The following is a 23735-nucleotide window of genomic DNA, read 5'->3' on the forward strand; positions in this document are numbered from 1 at the left end:
TGAAATTTTTTGTTCTAGTTCTGTGAAAAACACCATTGGTAGTTTGATAGGGATTGCATTGAATCTGTAGATTGCTTTGGGTAGTAGAGTCATTTTCGCAATGTTGATTCTTCCAATCTAAGAACATGGTTTATCTCTCCAACAGTTTGTATCATCTTTAATTTCTTTCATCAGTGTCTTATAGTTTTCTGCATATAGCTCTTTTGTTTCCTTAGGTAGGTTTTTTCCTAGGTATTTTATTCTTTTTGTTGCAATGGTAAATGGGAGTGTTTCCTTCATTTCACTTTCAGATTTTATATCATTAGTGTATAGGAATGCAAGAGATTTCTGAGCATTAATTTTGTATCCTGCTACTTTACCAAATTCATTGATTAGCTCTAGTAGTTTTCTGGTAGCATCTTTAGGATTCTCTGTGTATAGTATAATGTCATCTGCAAACAGTGACAGTTTTACTGCTTCTTTTCCAATTTGGATTCCTTTTATTTCTTTTTCTTCTTACATTGCTCTGGTGAAAACTTCCAAAACTATGTTGAATAATAGTGGTGAGAGTGGGCAACCTTGTCTTGTTCCTGATCTTAGTGGAAATGATTTCAGTTTTTCACCATTGAGAACGATGTTGGCTGTGGGTTTTTCATATATGGCCTTTATTATGTTGAGGTAGGTTCCCTCTATGCCTACTTTCTGCAGGGTTTTTATCATAAATGGGTGTTGAATTTTGTCAAAGGCTTTTCTGCATCTATTGAGATGATCCTACGGTTTTTCTCCTTCATTTTGTTAATATGATTTATCACATTGATTGATTTGCGTATATTGAAGAATCCTTGCACCCCACTCGATCATGCTTTATGATCCTTTTAATATGCTGTTGGATTCTCATTGCTAGTATTTTGTTGAGGATTTTTGCATCTAAATTTCTTAGTGGTATTGGCCTGTAGTTTTCTTTTTTTGTGAAATCTTTGGTTTTGGTATCAGGGTGATGGTGGCCTCATAGAATGAGTTTAGGAGTGTTCCTCCTGCTATATTTTGGAAGAGTTTGAGAAAGACAGGTGTTAATTCTTCTCTAAATGTTTGATAGAATTCGCCTCTGAAGCCATCTGGTCTTGGGCTTTTGTTTGTTGGAAGATTTTTAATCACAGTTTCAATTTCAGTATTTGTGATTGGTCTATTTATATTTTCTATTTCTTCCTGGTTCAGTCTCGGAAGGTTGTGCTTTTCTAAGAATTTGTCCATTTCTTCCAGGTTGTCCATTTTATTGGCATAGAGTAGCTTCTAGTAATCTCTCATGATCCTTTATATTTCTGCAGTGTCAGTTGTTACTTCTCCTTTTTCATTTCTAATTCTATATTTTGAATCTTTTCCCTTTTTTTCTTCATGAGTCTGGCTATTATTTATCAATTTTGTTTATCTTCACAAAGAAGGTTTTCATTTTATTGATCTTTGCTATTGTTTCCTTCATTTTTTTTCATTTATTTCTGATTTGATCTTTATGATTTCTTTCCTTCTGCTAACTTTGGGGGTTTTTTTGTTCTTTCTCTAATTTCTTTAGTTGTAAGGTTAGGTTTCTTATTTGAGATGTTTCTTCTTTCTTGTGGTGGGATTGTATCGCTACATACTTCCCTCTTAGAGCTGCTTTTGCTACATCCCATAGGTTTTGGGTCATCGTGTTTTCATTGTCATTTGTTTCTAGGTATTTTTTGATTTCCTTTTTGATTTCTTCAGTGATCTCTTGGTTATTTAGTTGTGTATTGTTTAGCCTCCAGGTGTTTGTATTTTTTATAGATTTTTTTCCTGTGATTGATATCTAGTCTCATAGCATTGTGGTTAGAAAAGATACTTGATATGATTTCAATTTTCTTAAATTTACAAATGCTTGATTTGTGACCCAAGATATCTATCCTGGAGAATGTTCCATGAGCATTTGAGAAGAAAGTGTATTCTGTGGTTTCTGGATGGAATGTCTTATAAATATGAATTAAGTCCATCTTGTTTAATGTATCATTTAAGGCTTGTGTTTCCTTCATTATTTATTTTCATTTTGGATCATCTGTGGGGTGTTAAAGTGCCCTACTATTATTGTGTTACTGTCGATTTTCCCTTTTATGGCTGTTTGCATTTGCCTTATGTATTGAGGTGCTCCTATGTTGGGTGCATAAATATTTACAATTTTTATATCTTCCTGTTAGATTCATCCCTTGCTCATTTGTAGTGTCCTTCGTTCTCTCTTGTAATAGTCTTTATTTTAAAGTCTATTTTGTCTGATATGAGAATTGCTACTCCAGCTTTCTTTTGATTTCCATTTGCATGGAATATCTTTTTCCATCCCCTCCCTTTCAGTCTGTATGTGTCCCTCAGTCTGAAGTGGGTCTCTTGTAGACAGCGTATATATGGGTCCTGTTTTTGTATACATTCAGCCAGTCTAAGTCTTTTGGTTGGAGCATCTAAACCATTTACATTTAAGGTAGTTATCGATATGTATGTTCCTATTACCAGTTTCTTAATTGTTTTGGGTTTGTTATTGTAGGTATTTTCCTTCTCCTGTGTTTCTTGCCTAGAGAAGTTCCTTTCACATTTTTTGTAAAGCTGGTTTGTTGTTGCTGGATTCTCTTAGCTTTTGGTTGTCTGTAAAGGTTTTAATTTCTCTATCAAATCTGAATGAGATCCTTGCTGGGTAGAGTAATCTTCATTGTATGTTTTTCCCTTTCATCACTTTAAATGTCATACCACTCCCATCTGGCTTGCAGAGTTTCTGCTGAAAGATCAGCTGTTAACCTTTTGGGGATTCCCTTGTACTTATTTGTTGCTTTTCCCTTCCTGCTTTTAATATATTTTCTTTGTATTTAATTTTTGATAGTTTGATTAATATGTGTCTTGGCGTGTTTCTCTGATAGTATCCTATTGGACTCTCTGTGCTTCCTGGACTTGATTGACTCTCTGTGGAATCAGGAGGTGTTGCTTTCCTGGTATCCTTGTGCGACAGTACCCTAAGGTTTCAGCACTATGAACCAGGGAATCTCACCCCAGTATTCAGCTTCAGTATTCAGTCGCTACTGGGGTTCCACTTGCCCCCTGGTTGATCTCAGTCTCCATTTCAAGTGATATTGTATGACCCAAAGCCCTACTCTGTATCACATTGTTGGTCTTTCTGTCCTGGTCAACCCCTACCTTAATCTGGTGTGGTCAGACCCCTATACAAAGATGCTCCTGTCAGGCATGACCTTCCAAAGGATATATCTCCCTGAGAGCAAAGGCAAAGGCCAGACCTCTTTAGGGTAAAGTTAACTTCCCTACAATACAAGTACATTTATGAAAGTCACATTTATGCTATCATTTTAAGGATTTGCAATAGTGATTCCAAAGTTCAGACAAAATTGTAAAGTTTCTTGTCCTTTTATTCTGTTGAAATAATGACACTTGCTAACTAGGAATATGAAAAAGCTCCAACCAAGGTGACACTTGGACACAATTTCACTTATATGCCAGCTCTAAGATGTCACTTGCCTGTTCACTATCCTTAATTTATCACAGAGTTAATTAAATTTTATGCTCTTCTTGTATAATCATTTGTACACCTTCTATGATTAATCTTACACAGTCATTTTTCCACAATAATTTAAACAAAATTTCAGTGTATTTAGCTCATTTTTATTGTATGTGTTCTGTGATATTAGGAAAATGTCACTTAATTTACGAAATTAAATCTAAATATTTTTATTATCCATAAATCTTATATTTATTTAGTATAGGTCTTGCCATCATGGGAATGTTTTTCTATTAGAAACTTTGATAAATGTGTTGTAACCATAGGAATGATTTGCAAGACAGCAGTAGTCAATATAGACTAAATTAATGTGTTAGGTTTAGTGTTCACACAGCATGCTTTACTTTAATTGATTACTCTATAGCCAAACTTAAATTACTAGTATCAGTGCTGATAGAAGAAAATGAATATTTAATAAAACACCCTTTGTATCATAGTAGCAGATTAATCTAAGTAAAAAAGCTATCATTTGTAATAAGCTTTTAAGGCTACTTTGATATCTTGAATACATGCAATATTAAAGAGCTTATAAATACAAAGAGCAAGATAAGTTGGGATAATTTAACAAAAAGTCTCTGCAATTAACTGAATTATGATGCATTTGGATTTAAAAATTAAGTAATACACTTACATTGAGAAGAAGTGGCAATACATTTTTTCTAGCTTTGAAATTGCAACAGATTCATTTATCAATAGAATTATATCAACAAAATAACATAATGAGTAAACGATTAATTTATGAACTTCATAACTAACTCTTAGAGTCATTGATGTTTACATATAGATAATCTTAAGACAAATAATTCATGGATAAAGTACATTTTATTCCCCCATCATCAATCACCATCATTGTCATCGATACAACAGAGTTTTTGGAATAAAACTCAAATGAATAACAATAAGGAATATCACATTACTAAAATGTAAAAAATTATATAACTAAGAAAAACCTTGTAGGTTAATATTGAGAGTAAAAATAGAATAAAATTACAGATAAGGATAAAAGGCAAATTTTATGCATTCTTAACTATATTCTTTAAATCCCAAACATAATTTTGACTATTAAAGTATTTAAATTCCTCAATCTGGAGATGCGTTACAAAAAATAATCCTGTATACACTATAAAATCAGAAGTATATAATACCTTAGTGGTTTATTATGACTGTTGAACTTCAACTGTGTCTTTAGCTCCATGGATTTTATTCCATTGTATGTTAAAATTGAAAATCAGTGATTGCAAGAAAAAAATTAATTCCCGTTTTTTTCCCCATGTTTCTCCCAAAGTGGCTGAAGTAGGAGATGGAAACATTACCATTGAAAAAGAAGGTACAAGAAGAGCCAGATTTATGGGCATGCACCTAGTGCATCCACTCAGACCCAGACAGAAGGACTACACACTTGGTTTAATGCTCTATTGTTGCCATCTTGAAATTCTGAAGAATTTTTGAATAAGGAGCACTGCATTTTCATTTTTCACTGAGTATGCATAGCCATAAATAAAGTCAAACCTGTTGGTGATGTCAATCTGGGAAACTCCTATCTGGGTCAAGGAGAGACTGGGCATGGCTGCCAGGCATGTGCTTAAATGAATACTTGGAGAGACCATATATAAAATAGATAAACAACAAGGATTTACTGTCTAGCATAGGGAAATATATTCAGTATCATATACTAACCTATAATGGAAAAGAACTGAGAAAAAAGAATATATATTAATTTATTCATACAAATGTATAACCGAATCACTTTGCTGTACACCTGAAACTAACACAATATTGTAAATCAAATATACTTCAATTAAAGAAAAGAATACTTGGAGAGAACATGACTATTCTCTGAAACTTGGAATAAGCCTATGACCCTGGGTTTTATTCCTTTCCAGTACAGCTTGTCTGTTCTGAAGAGATTTTGACTGGCAAATAGTGAAGAGACCCTTCTTTACTTGATAAAAGCAAACAAATAAATACCAACAATAACCAAAAAAAAGGAGGATGGGCAATATCAATATTAAAATGGACAAATTCATGATCCACGAAGAATATATGTGAATAGCAAACACTTTTAGAATAATGAGAAGATGATTAATATTGGTCTTATAATGTAAGTGGAAATCTTTGACTCATCTCTCAAAATGATTTTAAGCAAGTCCATAGAAAACTTTAAAAATGATATCGATTTTGAAGAGTATAAGTACAAGTCTGAATTAATAGGTTTATACTGAAATTTAAAATTAGATTAAATAGACATGCAAAGAGCTCCCAAATATCTGAAAAACGTTCAAAATTTATGTTCTCAAAGCAATAAACTTTAATCAGTTATGAAAAATAGAAAAAAACCAGTTTCTGGCCTCAGTGCAATAACTTGAGAAATTAATAAGCTTAATAACACAATAACAAGTAGGAAATTATAATATAGAACTCATTTAAATAGCTCTAATTACTCTGAAAGAAAGCAAAATTACAATGCCTATTTAGAAATTAAGTACTTACAGAACCAAACATAACAAAGTATATAAAATATACTAAACCTTTACTCAAAGAGAACACGAAAAGCTATAAATCCTTTCATTATTAAGAAGAGAGAGTATATATATATATATATATATATATATATAACATAATTATTAAATTTCAGTGGATTTATTGGAAAAATGGACATGAAATTAGATGAAGCTAGAAACAGATAACACTCCATGAGAGCTTAATATATGACAAGACTTTTCTATAAATATTGCTGGAATTATCAATCTCAGTCTTGAATGATACTATTATGAGCCTTATTTCACCTATGAAGAAACTCAGGCACAGAGATGTTAAGTAACTTGCCCAAGTAACTTGCCCAAGGTCACACAGATGTGTAAATGGAAGAGCTAGTTTATGAATAAAGTCAGTGTAGAACCATAACCTGGGCTCTTAACCTCTATGCTCCACCCCTTTGTATAATAAAATAGCTCATACTGACATGATTACTACTCACCAAGCCCTACTCTGAGTGTTTTACATATTTTAATGAAAGACAAAATAGGTCAAAAAAATATGAAATCAAAGTGCATTTGACTGTTATGCTGTACCCACATGGACAGAAATTCTGTTCTTTTTATCTTAATTTCACTCTTTGGGGACATAAACTATTGTTCAATAAGTTTTATTTTAAGCTGTGAAGGACATTTGAGCTGTTCTTTCTGACCCTAGCTGTGTTTGTTTGTGTTTTGGCAGGTGGGAGAGGGAGATACATTAGGAGTAGATATAAATTAAACCCTCATAGAATCAATGAGAGACAGCAATACTGAAATTATAACAAGGCACATGTCCATGGATGCTGGAAAGCAGAAATTAAGGGTAAGGACATGCAACAGCTTTATAGTATTCAAGATGTCACCAGCAGTCCCTCTGCCAAGATCACAGGTGCCATGCTAGAGCTACCAGGGCAATTACTGCTGTCATGATAGTAATGACACAACAAAACAAAACTCTCCCAATTCTTGAGCCAAATGTCCCACTTTGAAAAGCCACATAGAAAGGGTGAATGTGCATTTGGTTAAGCTTGAGTCACATGTCTGACCATAGCCCGCAAAGAAGGATCTGTCCTCTCTACTTCATATGAGGCACTAAGGTGAGAAATATATAATGGGCATGGGAATCCTCCTCTGTCAGCACCACAAACAGGGTAATAGAGAAGTGTCTGGCAAGCAGGCCATCCTGACAGCACACATACAAAACAAACTCACATTCACATGATTGTTTGCTTCTCTTGCTTTTCCATGAGTTTCACAAAAGTAGAAACTATTCCACAGTTTTCATCATCTGTTACCTAAATCATTTCTTTCTTGAATTTATTAGGCATTTAATATAAGCACTTTGACAGAATTGATGAGTATTTAAAAGAATGAATAAATGAATAATCAAAAGTGTGTTTCTTTCTAGAAGTTTAGAATCTACCTCTACCAAACAAACAAGGCACAACAATTAGAGATACCAAAGCATAACAACATATACAATTTAATACATATCTTCTTTACAACCCATAGTTGACCAGAACAATGTATAGTTTGCCTTGACTGTCATCAAAATTAAGAGAAAAATCTATTCACACTGAAAGACAGCAAAACATGTTAATATATTGCTCATGTGTTGTTTACATCATGAACCATTTCCTGCAAAATGAAGAATGACAAATTGCAACTTACATGACCTTTGAAATACACTATCATATATGGCAAGCCTTCCTTCAAGGATTTTAAATAGTAGGATAAATAGGTTGTCAAAAAAAAAGCGACCTATAAAACTCATCTAGTTGAGTGGCAGGTTTTTGTATGAACACTTTTTTGAATAAGAATGCTGAGTTTCATATATATATATACATACATATATATATATACAAATATATATATATTTGTATATATATACAAAATTTGTATATATATATTTTTAATGATCATGGGTACTAACTCTAAATCCTTACAGAGAAAAAAACCATGCAGAAAAGATGATCTGTTTTGAAAATGTGAAGTTAGTTCATATCTTGCTTCATGTTGTAAATATATTGAGCTTGAATTTGCACAAGGACTGGATTTGAAAGGAAAAGTTTAAGATTATCATTCCATTTCTTAGAATCAAATCAAGAGAAAAAAATTTTTTCTTTGTACAGTTGGGAGTGGGAGGTGCATGAATGAATTCTTTCTAAATTCCTTTTAAAATAATTTTTCAATAAAATTTATGTAAAATTCACACTCAGGAAAAAAACAGTGAAACTGTGTGGAAAAATTAAATAAAATGGGAAATATGGAAACCACGATTTCAAAGTTCTTTAGTGACACTGTATAGAAAGTGTATATAAACAAATAATGTGTAATGCTTTGTACTAGTATATAGCTCTAGGAGTATTTTGATCCAAAAAAGTCCTTGTTTTATAGAAATCCATGAAATTTGAGTTCTGCTTTAAGGAATTTACAGTGAAAACCTTGAAATTGCCTTGAGGATGAATTAAATTAATTCATTATGTCAAAATTTGAGGAAGAGATTTCATAAATGGAACAGGAGAATGCACTTACTTTACTGGCTCAGAAGAACACACATGAATTTTGAAAATTTGAATGACAAGAAAAATTGTTTCTTTGAGAACTCACTTGACATCCTCTTTCTTTTTGATTACTTTGGAGACCTAATATAAATTCACAGACATATTTTCAACCATAAAATCCATCTTTTGATAGATTTCTTAAAGTGGCTTCCAGTTTATAATGAATAATTTGTGCCTTAAAATGTAATGTGTGAAGAGACGGTTTTTGCCCCATGTAGGGCAGTGGAATTTGTTGTTTGGTAGACTTACGGATGAACGGTGCAGAAGGGATGTTCAGAAAGATCTTGAAAGCTGTTGGTTGTCAAGTAAATGCACACGTGGCCTCAACACCAGAGCATCACGTGCCTTGGTGATCCCTGACCCCTGGAACTGGAGCTGGTGTTTCAACCATTTTACTCTAATTCAATATTAATAAATTTCTTCTTCTGTTAGTTTGATTTTTATGGAGTTGTGATTTTTTTTCATGCAGGACAGATTGATCAAGTAGATATGCGAGAAGGGTGGAGTCAAGATGGTGTACTAGGAGGACACAAAATTTGCGTCTCCTCACAACTAGGGCACCTACCAGGCAATGGTGGGGGCCACGGACACCTAAGGGGATGGGAGGAACCCCCAGTGACTGGGTAGGATGTGGGGCATGGGGGGAGTGAGGGAGGAGGAGAAGTGGAGGCGAGTCAGGACTGGCCCCCCTGAGGGGTGGCTGGGGGAAGGGAAGGGATCCCATGCCAGAAGGGGGAAATTGGAGGACCACTGGGAGGGAAGAAGATCAAAAGGGAGCATGGCCAGGTTGCCCCTGCCCACCACCTGGGCCCCTCCAGCCACGCAGGTCCTGAAGGAGTGGGAGGGAGGGAAGGGCGATCAAAAGTAAAGGCCAGACCTCTGGGACTGGCACCCCTGAGGGGTGGCTGGTGGAGGGGAGGAGTTCCTACACCCAGTGAGACCCACTCAGATAGGGGTCCAGCAGCAATGGGGGGAGACCATGGGGGAGGGGCACGAAGGAAGGGAAAGGAACACGGCTGGTGCTTTCCCTGTACACTTAAGCACCAGGAAGCCTGTTGGGCTCCCAGGCCTAATCCTCTGCATTTGGAGCCTCCCTCCTGCAGTGCAGAGCCCAAGCCCCGCCCCTACACCCCCACCCAGGGCCATACCTCTACACTCAGAGACCCCCTCCAGTGAGCTTGGCCTAAACCCCACCCATACACCCTCACTCAGGTTCCTACCTCCAAACTCCAGAAGCCCACAGTCCAGAGGCCCTCCTTTCCACATGCTGCCTCTCCCCTTCTGCTCAGGTCCTAAGCAGAGGCCCCGCCCCACACTTGAAAGTCACCCCCCACCCACGCACCTAGGCCCCCTCCCACACTTGGACATCGCCCCATGTAGGTCCCGCCCCACACTCAAAAGTCACCCCCCACCCTAAACACTGCCCCAGCCTAAGATCCCCCCCAAACTCCGCCCACATAGCCAAGGCTGTTTTTCTTTTATTTTCTTCTATTCCTTTTTGCGCTGTCAGATTGGGGTTATGTTTTACCTTGTTGATTCATTATTGTTGATTCTTTTATATTTTTATTTTTCATAATCTTTTATTTTTCTAATTTTATTTTATTCTTTATATTTTGTTAGTGATTTTTCCTTTTGGCTTGTTCCCCCCCCAATTTTTTTTTCTTTTTTCTGTTGTGTATTTATTTTACCTTGTTGCAGTTGTTTCAATTATAGTTTTATTTATCCTAATAGATTTTTTATCTTTCTAATTTTATTTTGTTTTTTATTCTTTGATATTGTACTGCTCCTTATTTTCTTTCTTTCTTCCTTTTTTTTTTTTTTTTTTTTTTAACTGTGCCATGAAGCTTGCAGGATCTTGGTTCCCCGGCTGGATGTCAGGCCCAAGCTCCAGCGATGGGAGCTCTGAGTCAAAACCGCTGGACTAACAGAGAACCTCAGAGCGCAGGGAATATCAATCGGAGTGAGGCCTCCCGGAAGTCCTCATCTCAGCACCAAGACCCAGCTCTATCCAAGTGCCTACAAACTCCAGTGCTGGGCGACTCATGACAAACAACCTGTAAGACAGGAATACAAAAGCACACCCCCCCCAAAAAAAAGAAACAACAAAAAAATATGTTGTTGAAGGAGCAAGGTAAAAACCTACAAGACCAAATAAATGAAGATGAAATAGGCAACCTACCTGAAAAGAATTCAGAGTAATGATAGTAAAGGTGATCCAAAATCCAGGAAACAGAAAGGAGAAAATACAAGAAACATATAAGGAGGACCTAGAAGAACTACAGAGCAAACAAACACTGATGATCAACACAGTTACTGAAATTACAAATACTCTAGAAGGAATCAATAACAGAATAACTGAGGCAGAAGATGGAAAAGTGAGCTGGAAGATAAAATGGTGGAAATAACTGCCACAGAGCAGAATAAAGAAAAAAGAATGAAAAGAATTGAGGACAGTCTCAGAGACCTCTGGGACAACATTAAACAGACCGAATTATATGGGTCCCAGAAGAAGAAGAGAGAAAAGGAAGGGGTCTGAGAAAAACTTTGAAGAGATTATAGTCGAAACTTCCCTAACATGGGAAAGGAAATAGTCAATTAAATCGAGGAAGCAGAGAGTACCATACAGGATAAACCCAAAGAGAAACACACCAAGACATATATTAATCAAACTATCAAAACTTAAATACAAAGAAAAAAGTATTAAAAGCAGCAAGGGAAAAGCAACAAATTTTCAGCAGAAACAAATTTTTCAACAGAAACAACAAATTTTTCAGCAGAAACTGCAAACCAGAAGGAAGTGGCAGGACATATTTAAAGTGATGAAAGGGAAAAACCTACAACCAAGATTACTCTACGCAGCAAGGATCTCATTCAGATTCTATGGAGAAATAAAAATCTTTACAGATAAGCAAAAGTTAATAGAATTCAGCAACACCAAACCAGCTTTACAACAAATGCTAAAGGAACTTCTCTAGGCAGGAAACACTAGAAAAAGTAAAGACCCACAAAAACAAAACAATTAAGAAAAGGGTAATAGGAACATACATATTGACAATTACCTTAAATAAATGGATTACATGCTCCAACCTAAAGACCTATACTGGCTGAAGGGATACAAAAACAAGGCCTGTACATATGCTATCTACAAGAGGCCCACCTCAGACCTAGGGAAACATACAGACTGAAAGTGAGGGGATGGAAAAAGATATTCCATGCAAATGGAATTCAAAAGAAAGCTGGAGTAGCAATTCTCATATCACACAAAATAGACTTTAAAATAAAGACTATTACAAGAGACAAAGAAGGACACTACATAGTGATCAAGGGATCAATCCAATACATAAAGTACATGCTAACAGCCATAAAACGGGAAACTGACAGTAACACAAAAATAGTTGGGGACTTTAACACCCCACTTTCACCAATGAACAGGTCATCCAAAATGAAAATAAATAAGGAAACACAAGCTTTAAAGGACACATTAAACAAGATAGACTTAGTTGATATTTATAGGACATTCCATCCCAAAACAACAGAACACACTTTCTTCTCAAGTACTCATGGAACATTCTCCAGAATAGACCATATCATGAGTGACAACTCAAGTGTTGCTAAATTTAAGAGAATTGAAATCATATCAAGTATTTTTTCCTACCACAACCCTGTAAGACAATATATCAATTACAGTAGAAAAACTGTAAAAAATACAAGCACATGGAGGCTAAACAATACGCTACTAAATAACCAAGGGATCACTGAAGATATCAAAGAGGAAATCAAAAACTACCTAAAAACAAATGACAATGAAAACACAATGACCCAAAACGTATGGGATGCATCAAAAGCAGTTCTAAGAGGAAAGTTTATAGCAATAGACTCCTACCTCAGGAAACAAGAAAAATCTCAAGTAAACCTAACCTTACACTTAAAGCAATTAGAGAAAGAAGAACACACACACACAAAGTCCCAAAGTTAGCAGAAAGAAGGAAATCATACAGATCAGGTCAGAAATAAATGAAAAAGAAATGAAGGAAACAATAGCAAAGATCAATGAAACTAAAAGCTTGTTGTTTGAGAAGATAAACAAATTGATAAACCATTAGCCAGACTCATCAAGAAAAAAGGAAGAGGACCCAAATCAGTAGAATTAGAAATGAAAAAGAAGTAGTAACAAATGACACTGCAGAAATACAAAGGATCATGAGAGATTACTACAAGCAACGATATACCAATAAAATGGACAACCTGGAAGAAGTGGACAAATTCTTAAAAAAAGCACAACCTTCTGAGACTGAACCAGGAAGAAATAGAAAATATAAACAGACAAATCACAAGCACTGAAATTGAAACTGTGATTTAAAATCTTCCAACAAACAAAATCTCAGTACCAGATGGCTGCAGAGGTGAATTCTACCAAACAATTAGAGAAGAGTTAACACCTGTCCTTCTCAAACTCTTCCAAAATAAGCAGAGGGAATAACACTCCCAAACTGATTCTATGAGGCCACCATCACCCTGATACCAAAACCAGACAAAGATGTTACAAAAAAAGAAAACTACAGGCCAATATCACTGATGAACATAGATGCAAAAATCCTCAACAAAATACTAGCAAACAGAATCCAACAGCACATTAAAAGTATCATACACCATGATCACGTGGGATTTATCCCAGGAATTCAAGGATTCTTCAATATACGCAAATCAATGTGATAAACCATGTTACCAAATTGAATAATAAAAACCATATGATCATCTCAGTAGATGCAGACAAAGGTTTTGACAAAATTCAACACCTATTTATGATAAAAACTCTCCATAAAGTGGGCATAGAGGGAACCTACCTCAAAATAATAAAGGCCAAATATGAAAAACCCACAGCCAACATCATTCTCAATGGTGAAAAACTGAAACCATTTCCACTAAGATCAGGAACAAGACAAGGTTGCCCACTCTCACCACTATTATTCAACATAGTTTTAGAAGTTTTAGCCACAGCAATCAGAGAAAAAAAAAGAAATAAAAGGAATCCAAATTGGAAAAGAAGAAGTAAAGCTGTCACCATTTGCAGATGACATGATACTATGCATAGAGAATCCTAAAGATGCTACCAGAAAACTACTAGAGCTAATCAATGAATTTGGTAGAGTAGTAGGATACAAAATAAATGCACAGAAATCTCTTGCATTCCTATACACTAATGATGAAAAATCGAGAGATAAATTAAGGAAACACTCCCATTTACCACTGCAACAAAAAGAATAAAATACCTAGGAATAAAGCTACCTAAGGAGACAAAGGACCTGTATGCAGAAAACTATAAGACACTGATGAAAGAAAGATGATACAAACAGATGGAGAGATATACCATGTTCTTGGATTGGAAGAATCAACATTGTGAAAATGACTATACTATCCAAAGCAATCTACAGATTCAATGCAATCCCTATGAAACTACCAATGGCATTCTTCACAGAACTAGAACAAAAAATTCACAATTTGTATGGAAAGACAAAAGACCCCGAATAGCAAAAGCAATCTTGAGAAAGATAAATGGAGCTGGAGGAATCAGGCTTCCTGACTTCAGACTATACTACAAAGCTGCAGTAATCAAGACAGTATGGTACTGGCACAAAAACAGAAATATAGATCAATGGAACAAGATAGAAAGCCCTGAGACAAACCCACGCACCTATGGTCACCTTATCTTTGATAAAGGAGGCAAGAATATGCAATGGAGAAAAGAGAGCCTCTTCAATAAGTGGTGCTGGGAAAACTGGACAGCTACATGTAAAAGAATGAAATTAGAACACTCCCAAACACCATACACAAAAATAAACTCTAAATGGATTAAAGACATAAATGTAAGGCCAGGCACTATAAAACTCTTAAAGGAAAACATAGGAAGAACACTCTATGACATAAATCACAGCAAGATCCTATTTGACCCACCTCTTGGAGAAATGGAAATAAAAACAAAACTAAACAAATGGGACCTAATGAAACTTCAAAGCTTTTGAACAGCAAAGGAAACCATAAACAAGATGAAAAGACAACCCTCAGAATGGGAGAAAATATATGCCAATGAAGCAACTGACAAAGGAGTAATCTCCAAAATTTACAAGCAGCTCATGCAGCTCAATACCAATTAAACAAACAACCCAACCCCAAAATGGGCAGAAGACCTAAAGAGACATTTCTCCAAAGAAGTTATACAGGTTGCCAACAAACACATGAAAGGATGCTCAACATCACTAATCATCAGAGAAATGCAAGTCAAAACTGCAGTGAGGTATCACCCCACCCTGGTCAGAATGGCCATTGTCAAAATATCTACAAACAAATAAATGCTGGAGAGGGTGTGGAGAAAAGGGAACCCTCTTGCACTGTTGGTGGGAATGTGAATTGATATAGCCACTGTGGAGAACACTGTGGAGGTTCCTTAAAAAGCTAAAAATAGAACTATCATATGACCCAGCAATCCCACTACTGGGCATATACCCTGAGAAAACCATAATTCAAAAAGAGTCATGCACCACAATGTTCATTGCAGCACTATTTACAATAGCCAGGACATGGAAGCAACCTAAGTGTCCATAGACAGATGAATGGATAAAAAAGATGTGGCACATATTTACAATGGAATATTACTCAGCCATAAAAAGAAACAAAATTGAGTTATTTGTAGTGAGGTGGATGGACCTAGAGTCTGTCACACAGAGCAAAGTAAGTCAGAAAGAGAAAAACAAGGACCATATGCTAATACATATATATGGAATCTAAAAAAAAAAAGCTTCTGATGAACCTAGGGGCAGGCCAGGAATCAAGACACAGATGTAGAGTATGGCCTTGAGGACATGGTGTGGGGGAAGGGTAAACTGGGACGAAGTGAGAGAATAGCACTGACATATATACACTACCAAATGTAAAATAGATAGCTAGTGTGAAGCAGCTGAATGGCACAGGCAGATCAGCTCGGTGCTTTGCGACCACCTAGAGAAGTGGAATAAGGAGGTTGGGAGGGAGACGCAAGAGGGGATATATGTATGTATATAGCTGATTCACTTTGTTATACAGCAGAAACTAACACAACACTGTAAACAATTATACTCTAGTAAAGATGTTAAAAAAGACAAACATTAAAAAAAAGTAGATTCAAAAACTGCCTTTAAGGTAGGGATTAACATATACACACTACTAGATATAAAATGGATAATCAACAAGGACCTACTGTATTGCACAGGGAACTCTACTCAATATTCTCTAATAAGCTATATGGGAAAAGAATATGAAAAATAGTAGATATGTGTATATGTATAACTGAATCACTTTGCTGTATACCTGAAACTAAACTGACACAATATTGTAAATCAACTATATTCCAAAAAAAAAAAAAAACTACCTTTATGCCTAACTGTTGCAATGATTTGTATAATTAGTTCAGTAAGATAATTTTTTTTCTTCCTCTTTAGAAGCTTAGTCATTAGATCCAAAGTCACATTTTTTTCACTCTCTTCTTCTCAAATGAGGAAGGTTTCATTTACAGTTTTTTCATGTTACCCTGTGTCTCACATTTGACCTAAATATTACCCTTACATTTTACCAGTTGGATTCTTTCAATCTGTCTTCTTCTGTAAATAATGCTGATTTTTCAGTCATGGTTCAGTCAGGAGATAAACCATGCGGTACGTGGAATGGGTGCAGTTTATCAAAAGAATTCATACCTAGTAACAGGTGAATGGAGTAAAGAATGCAGTAATACCTAATAGAGAAAGCAGCCACTACTCTTAGGGGTGATATCAGTGCAAAAGTTCCTCCCTCACTCCCACCCCCAAAACACCACCCCCCACCCCAAACTGAGGCTCAGAACCCCCTGGTGGCGCATGGCTGTAGCCCAGCAGATAGTGGAGAAGTTCACTGAAGTTCCACAGGAGGATGCCAGCAAGCAGAGAACTGCCTCCTATATGTAGAGGAAACTCATGGGGAGCTACATTTGGGGTAGGTGGAGTGGGTCCTGAACTCGCAGGGAAGTGGCTGGAACACCCATTGGGATGTTGCTTAACTGAGGTCCACAGTACTTGCTGGGAAACTGCCTGCAGGATGCACTAAGGCTCACTCCAACTTTATTATTTAAAAATTTATTTCTGATTACAAATGCAATATGAGGTCAATATTGGAAAAATGTGGAATCAGAATAGGATAAAATAGGGAAAACCACAGCTCTCAAAAGCATTTAAAAGTAACTTTTACGGAGTATATATATCCTACACGTAGATTGTATAGATTGTACAAAAATTGTGTTTTAGAGGATGGTAACACGATATGTGTTTATATTCAATAATGTAAGTCATTCCATTTTTTTCTATTTAATAAGGTAGTCTTGGCTATGTTCACCTACTTGATTTTTAATATAAATATTATATTCTACTTGTCAGTTTTCACGCATACCAACACAAACACAACTGGATTTTGAAATGTCTGGCACTTTTTGGTCATTTAACATTAAAGGAAATACTTTTGATGGACTTTGTTTTTTTACACACTCCTTATATATTACTTTAATAGCATTAGAATAATATACTTTGTGAAATAAAAAATTACTAATTCCTAGTTTTGAAATTCTGTTTCCAGGTTTTCATTTTGTAGAACTATGATGAACAGTTCTATGCATAAAGGTGATCTGAACTGTTTTTAAGATTCTTCAATATAGTGTCTATAAAGTTGAACTGAGAGGCAAAAGTCATGCATTATCAAAGCTCATAGAAAATTGCTGTCTTGTGTATCATTTAAAAATATTTTCCATTTTAACCATCAGTATGTGTGAGTATACCACAGACTATCTCTAAGAGAGTATGCCTTAGCATTAAGTTTTCTTTTTTGTTGTTTCAAAACACCATGTAAGTATAATCTTTCAGACTTTGAGTAGAAAAGATATTGCAGGTGTGTGTGTGTGTGTGTGTGTGTGTGTTTTCTGTGCTTGTGAGAGCAAGAGAGACAGACGGAGACAAAGACAGAGAGATACTAAGGATTGTAAAGGCGGCACAACTCTATCTCATTTTCAGATTTTAGCTATATAAAGAATCAAAGTACTAATTACATTCTGAAAAATCAAAATTATGCCCTAAATGATACAAATTATAATTCATAAACTTAATATAATTCATTATTTTTATTGTTCTCAATTCACTCAGATAATGCACATATAATTATAGGGCTACTATGCAAGGTTCTTTTCAGAACAGCAAGGGCTAGATGATTTCATAGCAACTAATTGTAATGCAATAAGTCGGGAAGTTTTCTGAAAGCACAAATTTGAGTATGTTAAAATAGTTTCAAATTTTATTTTCCTTGGACGAAAGCTTCTTTTACAGTGCGAATGTATTTTAATTATAAGTCTACACTTAAAAATCATATTAAAGGGAAACTATTTTTACTGATACATGCCAGGGGGTAAATAATATTAATGCTAAATGCATACCTTTTAAGAAAAGAATAAAATGGACTATGATATGTCTTTGTTTAAGCACAAAGTTCTCCAATTGTCCTTTGGATGAAAGTTGAATCACATTTTCTTTACTATAGAATCAAATCTGAGCATTTCAAGAGGTAAACAGTGATTCTTTGATGCCTTACTTCAAGGCATTCAGAGGAAATTAATCAAATTAATCCATCCTTCTTTCCACTGGTAACAAAAATTATTCACTGCTTTGGACTCAGGGCATTTCACAAGACCCTAATGAGTATTGGGAAGGAAAAAAAAAGTATTAAATGGTGGCATTAAGGAGGAGACTGTAAAGCACTGAATATTCTTTTTTTTAATGCCAGATTGGAAATGTAATTGAGTGAAGCAGGCCCCGGGTGGTTGGAAGCATTGCAAAGTGCGTGGTCCGCCTAAAGGTGGCAGCTGCTACCCAGCAACCATGGATCATTGCCACATTGGAATTCAGAACCAGGTTTGGCAGATATTCCAGTGTTTGTGGAAAAGAAAGAAATTCATATTTTAATGTGAGCTCTCTAAATTTTTGAGTGTTGATGTTAACAAAAAAAAGTCCTTGTGAGCTGAATCAAATAAGTCAGGAAGTTCCTCCTTGTTAAATGAAAAAGCATTATGTACTTGACCTTGGTCTTACCCCTCCCCAATTTTAATCAAAGTCCTTAAAAGCATTTAGAAAATATTTAAGTGACAATTATTTCTTATGTCAATTTTTCCTTGAGGAGCATCAAGAGAAAAATGTATTTCCTTCCAAAAGCCATTGGTTGAAGACCAAGCAACTCTAATCGTTTGGCTAATATGATTGTTTATATATTTCCCAATAATCAAATAATTGTTCTCAGTTGATAAAGGGGAAGAGTATTTAAAAGATTATTTTTAAATTACAGCAATACAGGTATTTTTTGAAACAAAGGGATATTGCTTTCAATACATTTTTTGCCTAAAATGGATGGTCTCTTTCCATATCTCTTCCAAATCTCTGAACGAATTCTCACATTTTTTCAAAATTGTTGCTGTAAGCATGGTTAAATTATATCACCTCTATAGCTAGACTCTCATATTCTGAATCCAGTTCTGATGTTGCTAGCTACTTCACCTTGTGTGTCTTACCCAAATTTCTTGAGTCCCAGGTTCCTCATCTAGAAAATAATGGTCATTTTGGGATCAACTTCAGAGGCTTACTATGAGGATTTTGTAAGGAAATCTTTAAAGCTATCAGTGATAGAAAGTGTTCCATACATCTTAGTTATCATTATGTCCTTTGAAGTCATTCTTTTTTCCTGGTTTACATGGAAATACTGCTGCAGATGTCAGAAGACACATTTTTCTCCCCCCTGAAACATTGCACATTTGTAGCAACCATCTTCATAGAGGAAAACAGCATTCTTATTCACTGCTGCACATATTTAATGTATTTTTGAGATCACTCTACCCCGTTTCTGGTCTTTATAAAGTTATCATAAAATTATAAGTGTCTTTGACAATTATCTAGTTACTAGACACAAAAGTATCAATACAGGGGAACTCAGAGAGACTGAGTGATTTGCCTGGGATAAATAAATAAATAAATAAGAAAGTGGCAGAACTGGGACTAAAATTGTGTTTCTTTGTTTTGCTTTCATTATATATTTCTATCTAAATATATTTAAGTTGAAATTATAAATATTAAAAAAATTTGAATGCCTTAATTCATAGACTTTCTCCATTAAATTGGAAAGAGAAAACCATTATTTTTATAGGGAAATTTTGTCAATTAAGCTGCAGTATGCCAAACATCTGTGTACCTGTCAACCAATTCTACATGATTGACATAGTTTGCATTCATATACAGATATTCCTGCTTTTTGAGATCTAGTTTTACACATTGACATTTTAATATAAATGATCAATAGAAAATCATATTCCATGGGCATCATGAATGAGTCAACAAATTTATTTGGCTTACTCTAAATAAATATTTCTTAAATGTCACATTTACACAGCATTAAAAGTTTTAAGCAAATACTCGTGAAGCATGCCCCTGTGACACTGATGATTGAATATATTATCTTGTCTCTTTCTAATGAAGAAAACAGTGTAGTTGCCAACTTTATATGAACTAAGGGAAGTTCTCTGACCACATGAGATGTCATTTCAAAATAGATTTCCTTTGGAAGGATGATATTATGCTAAAATAATATGAGATTTATTTTTATTGCCCACTAAAGAACTAAGGAAAATACAGTGCCATGGAAATTGTTATTTTAATGCTGTATTCAAAAGAATAAAAGTTAAATATAGAACTTTGAATTGCTTTTCTTCTCTCCTCACTGGTACTATATGTTCGTATTCTGGAGATTGGGAAATTCAACTTCACACAACACATGCAGCTAATGAGATTGCAGAAACATTGTGCTCTCCATCATTTCCTTATCAGTGACAGTCCATTAAAAGCTGTAACCCCATGAAGTGAATTTCAGTTTTAAAGTTTTGCATTCTGAAAACGGTCTTCCCAAGACCATTAATAGATAAGATGGATGCCACATTTGTTGACAGTTCAAGATACTTTTACCCTACTAGAACTGTTTTGAAACCAACAGACCTATTATCTTCTTTTACAAAGAAATTTTATAGTGCTATTTTAGTGAATTGCAAAACTCTGAAGGAAATTTTACTTTTATTTACCTGTGTTTTTGTTTCCTTACACAATGCAGTAAAATATGTACAATGTGTTTGTAGTCTACATTTGAATTGCATCCTTTCAGAAAAATTGAATAGGTCTACTAAAAACAATTTTCCTTTCGAGTGTGGCATGCTTTGTCCTGAGAACAGAAAGATGATGATTTATTCCTGGATTCTTAATAGTTTTGGTTGCAATAAGTTAGTCATGATCACAATTGAATGTCAGGATTGTAAAATAATCAAAACAGCCTTTCCAAACTTAGTGTGGAGAAACTGAACAAATGCAAGCACAAAGATATGACTTCACCTCCTGACAAAGGAGGAGGAGGAGATTCCTGCCCAGACTGATGTCCCAAAGAAACAACCATGATTGTGAGGCATGGCATCCAGGGGGAGTTAAAGTCTTACTATTTTAGGTAATTTTTAAAATTGAAAATGTGTACAAGTTTCCTTCCATGAATGTAGTTAGAACATGTCAAAAAAGAACGGAATTCAACTCTCTGAATTCAGTCTCAGACGTTTCAGAAAATAGTAGGGATAGTCACCTGAAGCAATTAGGCTTTTGAGAAGAATGGCATATGGGCCACTGCTCTAGCTGTCCCTGAATGGGGACTGGAGACAAGGGCACAAATCTAGGTTTCTGGAGCTGCCCAATCAATAACTAGTGCCTTTGAAATATAAAATTCAGGAAACAATCAATGCATACTTAGGATTATTTGGTGATACAAAAAGTGCAGAAATAAATATGCCTGGAGATGGAGATACAGCTACTGATCTACAGTGCACAGAAAACTGGATACACTGAGTAGAGTGACAAACACATGGTGTGCTGAAGAGAAGAGCTGTGTTGTCCTGTCAGGTACTGAGATTAAAATCTGTTTACAAAAAATAAATAAATAAATAAGAAAAAAAATCTCTTTACAACATTCAGCAAAAGAGGGTTGGCTCCCTTTGGAAATTTATTTGTACTTCAAAGGATGCTAAATAGAAACAGGATCGAAGATATGTTTGAAAGAAATATGCTGTATTTGAAGTGGAATCATCTCCCATCTTTAGTGAAAATAGCTCCATAATATCCCAGAAGCCAGGAGCACTATAGAGAGATTGTTTGGGTGGAATTACCAAATACACTTACTTACATTAAATTAATATCAATAGTAGTCAATACACTTTGATCATTTTCTATATATAGTAGTATACTTTATGTGGCTTATGTTATTAATCTCTTCAATTAATCTATGAGGAGTCACTCAATGTTTGTCAACGTCACAAATTAATAAATTGAGTTTAATACAGATTAGGTATCTTTTCTCAAGATTATGAAACTAGAAAGCATCAGAATAAGAGTTTTCAAACCCTTATTTAGCAAGGCAGTATATACTTCCTAATGCATATGATTAAGAAACAAGTTATCTCATACTTTATGTATATGTTATTTGATACTAAGAGACTCAGTCAGTCCTTCTGAGGGTACAGGTAACGGTAAACGCTTTTTCTTTCCACCCAAAAGCTTCAGATAAAATGTTTTTCAGTGAATTGACTGTAAATAAAATTTTAATTTTATCTTAACAATATGCTAGAAAGATAGTTTTAAAAGTTTTTCATAATTCAAGATGATTTATATAATTTATATAATGTTCACATTAATTAAAACATGGTAACTGGGGTATACGTATGGATAATTAGATTAAGTTGGTAAACTAAATATTCTGTCTAACATAGATTATAAATTTGAGTGGACAAGAAAAATATGTTGCAATATCCATTTGAGCAACAGCAGCTTCTTAGTACAAACACCATGCTTAATATAACTATCCCTAGATATAAGTGAAAAATATCGATTATCACAGTTTTGCTTTTTGCTTTTTTTAGTAAACAAAAGAGATATTAAGTTTCAGAATGATGAGCTCAACTTTCTTATTCCATGTGTCATTAGGATGTGGTATATAAATATTCTCCAACTTTGCTCTATATCTTCACAACAAAGTGCAATGATAAACTAATGCTTTGCAATCTGAAAATTCCATTTGTCACTTTTTTCCTCTAAGGGTGTCAGATTGAAAAACCTTTCTGATTTATGATCTGTGCTTCAATTACAGTTGAATTCAAGACTACATGAAAGAACTTGGTGCTGACAGTATTCAGTTTTCACATGGATATGGTTTTCCAAGACACCATAGTTTTCTGCTCCTTGTCCTTACTCATCTGTCTACTTGCCTCTTAGATTAAATATTTTCAACAAATATGCTTATTTGAAAGGGTCTTGTTTGAATTTTAATGTTATTATTTTGCTGCCCCATTTATACCTTATACTTAAATAAATTGCTACTCCCCACTGCTGTAGCTTGTTACAAAGTCTCCATTGTGGATTACAAAAATGTTTCATAATATCTGACCCTGAGGTGGCTAACATGATTCCAACACAGTATCTACAGGATAAATCCAAGCACCTCAAGGATAGATAGGTGTAGAAAGATCAAGTTAACAAAAACTAACACTTATAATATGAAAAAAAAAAACTAGAACAACATGCAGTGCTTAACAAATAATATACTGAGAAGAATATGAATATTACAATGTCTATATTTGTTGTCACTCACATAGAAGTATGGTGTTATCATTAGTCATTGAATTAGCCTAGCTAGATTTTGATGGCTAAGAACACTCTCCAAATAGGCATCTTGATTTTTTCCACTGAGATGGGATTGGAATTTCAGTTCTCCAACTAAGAGATGTTTTATATCAACCCAACTTGACATAATTAGCCAATTCTCAATTTAATGTGTCATCCAATCTCTCCCTGCTGATGTTCATAAATTTTGTATACACTCTGATTTCATTGGATTATTCATTATTTTTGACTTGACTCTCTATTCCAAGGGAAAAATAAAAGGTTTTGTAGTACATTATAGTAGTTGCTAGATCATATACCTAAATTTTAGCTTCTTTTCACATTTATAATC

The 23735-nt window shown here is 34.9% G+C and overlaps 1 protein-coding gene across 23 annotated transcripts in view; it reads left to right on the plus strand.

Moving 5' to 3' along the window:
- LOC149743948 (uncharacterized) overlaps positions 1 to 23735 on the plus strand; it is a 174651-nt gene that overhangs the window by 109729 nt on the left and 41187 nt on the right. For 13 of the 23 annotated variants that reach the window (XR_016391631.1, XR_016391630.1, XM_089905956.1 and 10 more), the window contains one exon: positions 4824 to 9055. The exons of 7 other annotated variants lie outside the window; for them this stretch is intronic. Coding sequence is in view for 7 of the 16 variants with exons in the window: in XM_089905954.1 (XP_089762080.1) it covers positions 4824 to 4987 (164 nt within the window). In the remaining 9 variants the exon portion in view is untranslated. Of the gene's footprint in view, positions 1 to 4823; positions 9056 to 10462; positions 10560 to 22871; positions 23112 to 23735 lie in introns of those variants that run through there. 3 more of the 23 variants (XM_089905969.1, XM_089905968.1, XM_089905971.1) reach the window with 3 other exon arrangements.

This window comes from Delphinapterus leucas, unplaced genomic scaffold, assembly GCF_059928025.1.
Source record: "Delphinapterus leucas isolate spDelLeu-1000000601 "Yukka" unplaced genomic scaffold, BTC_Dleu_Yukka2 spDelLeu_asBTCV2_sq40, whole genome shotgun sequence".
Taxonomy (NCBI): Eukaryota; Metazoa; Chordata; class Mammalia; order Artiodactyla; family Monodontidae; genus Delphinapterus; species Delphinapterus leucas.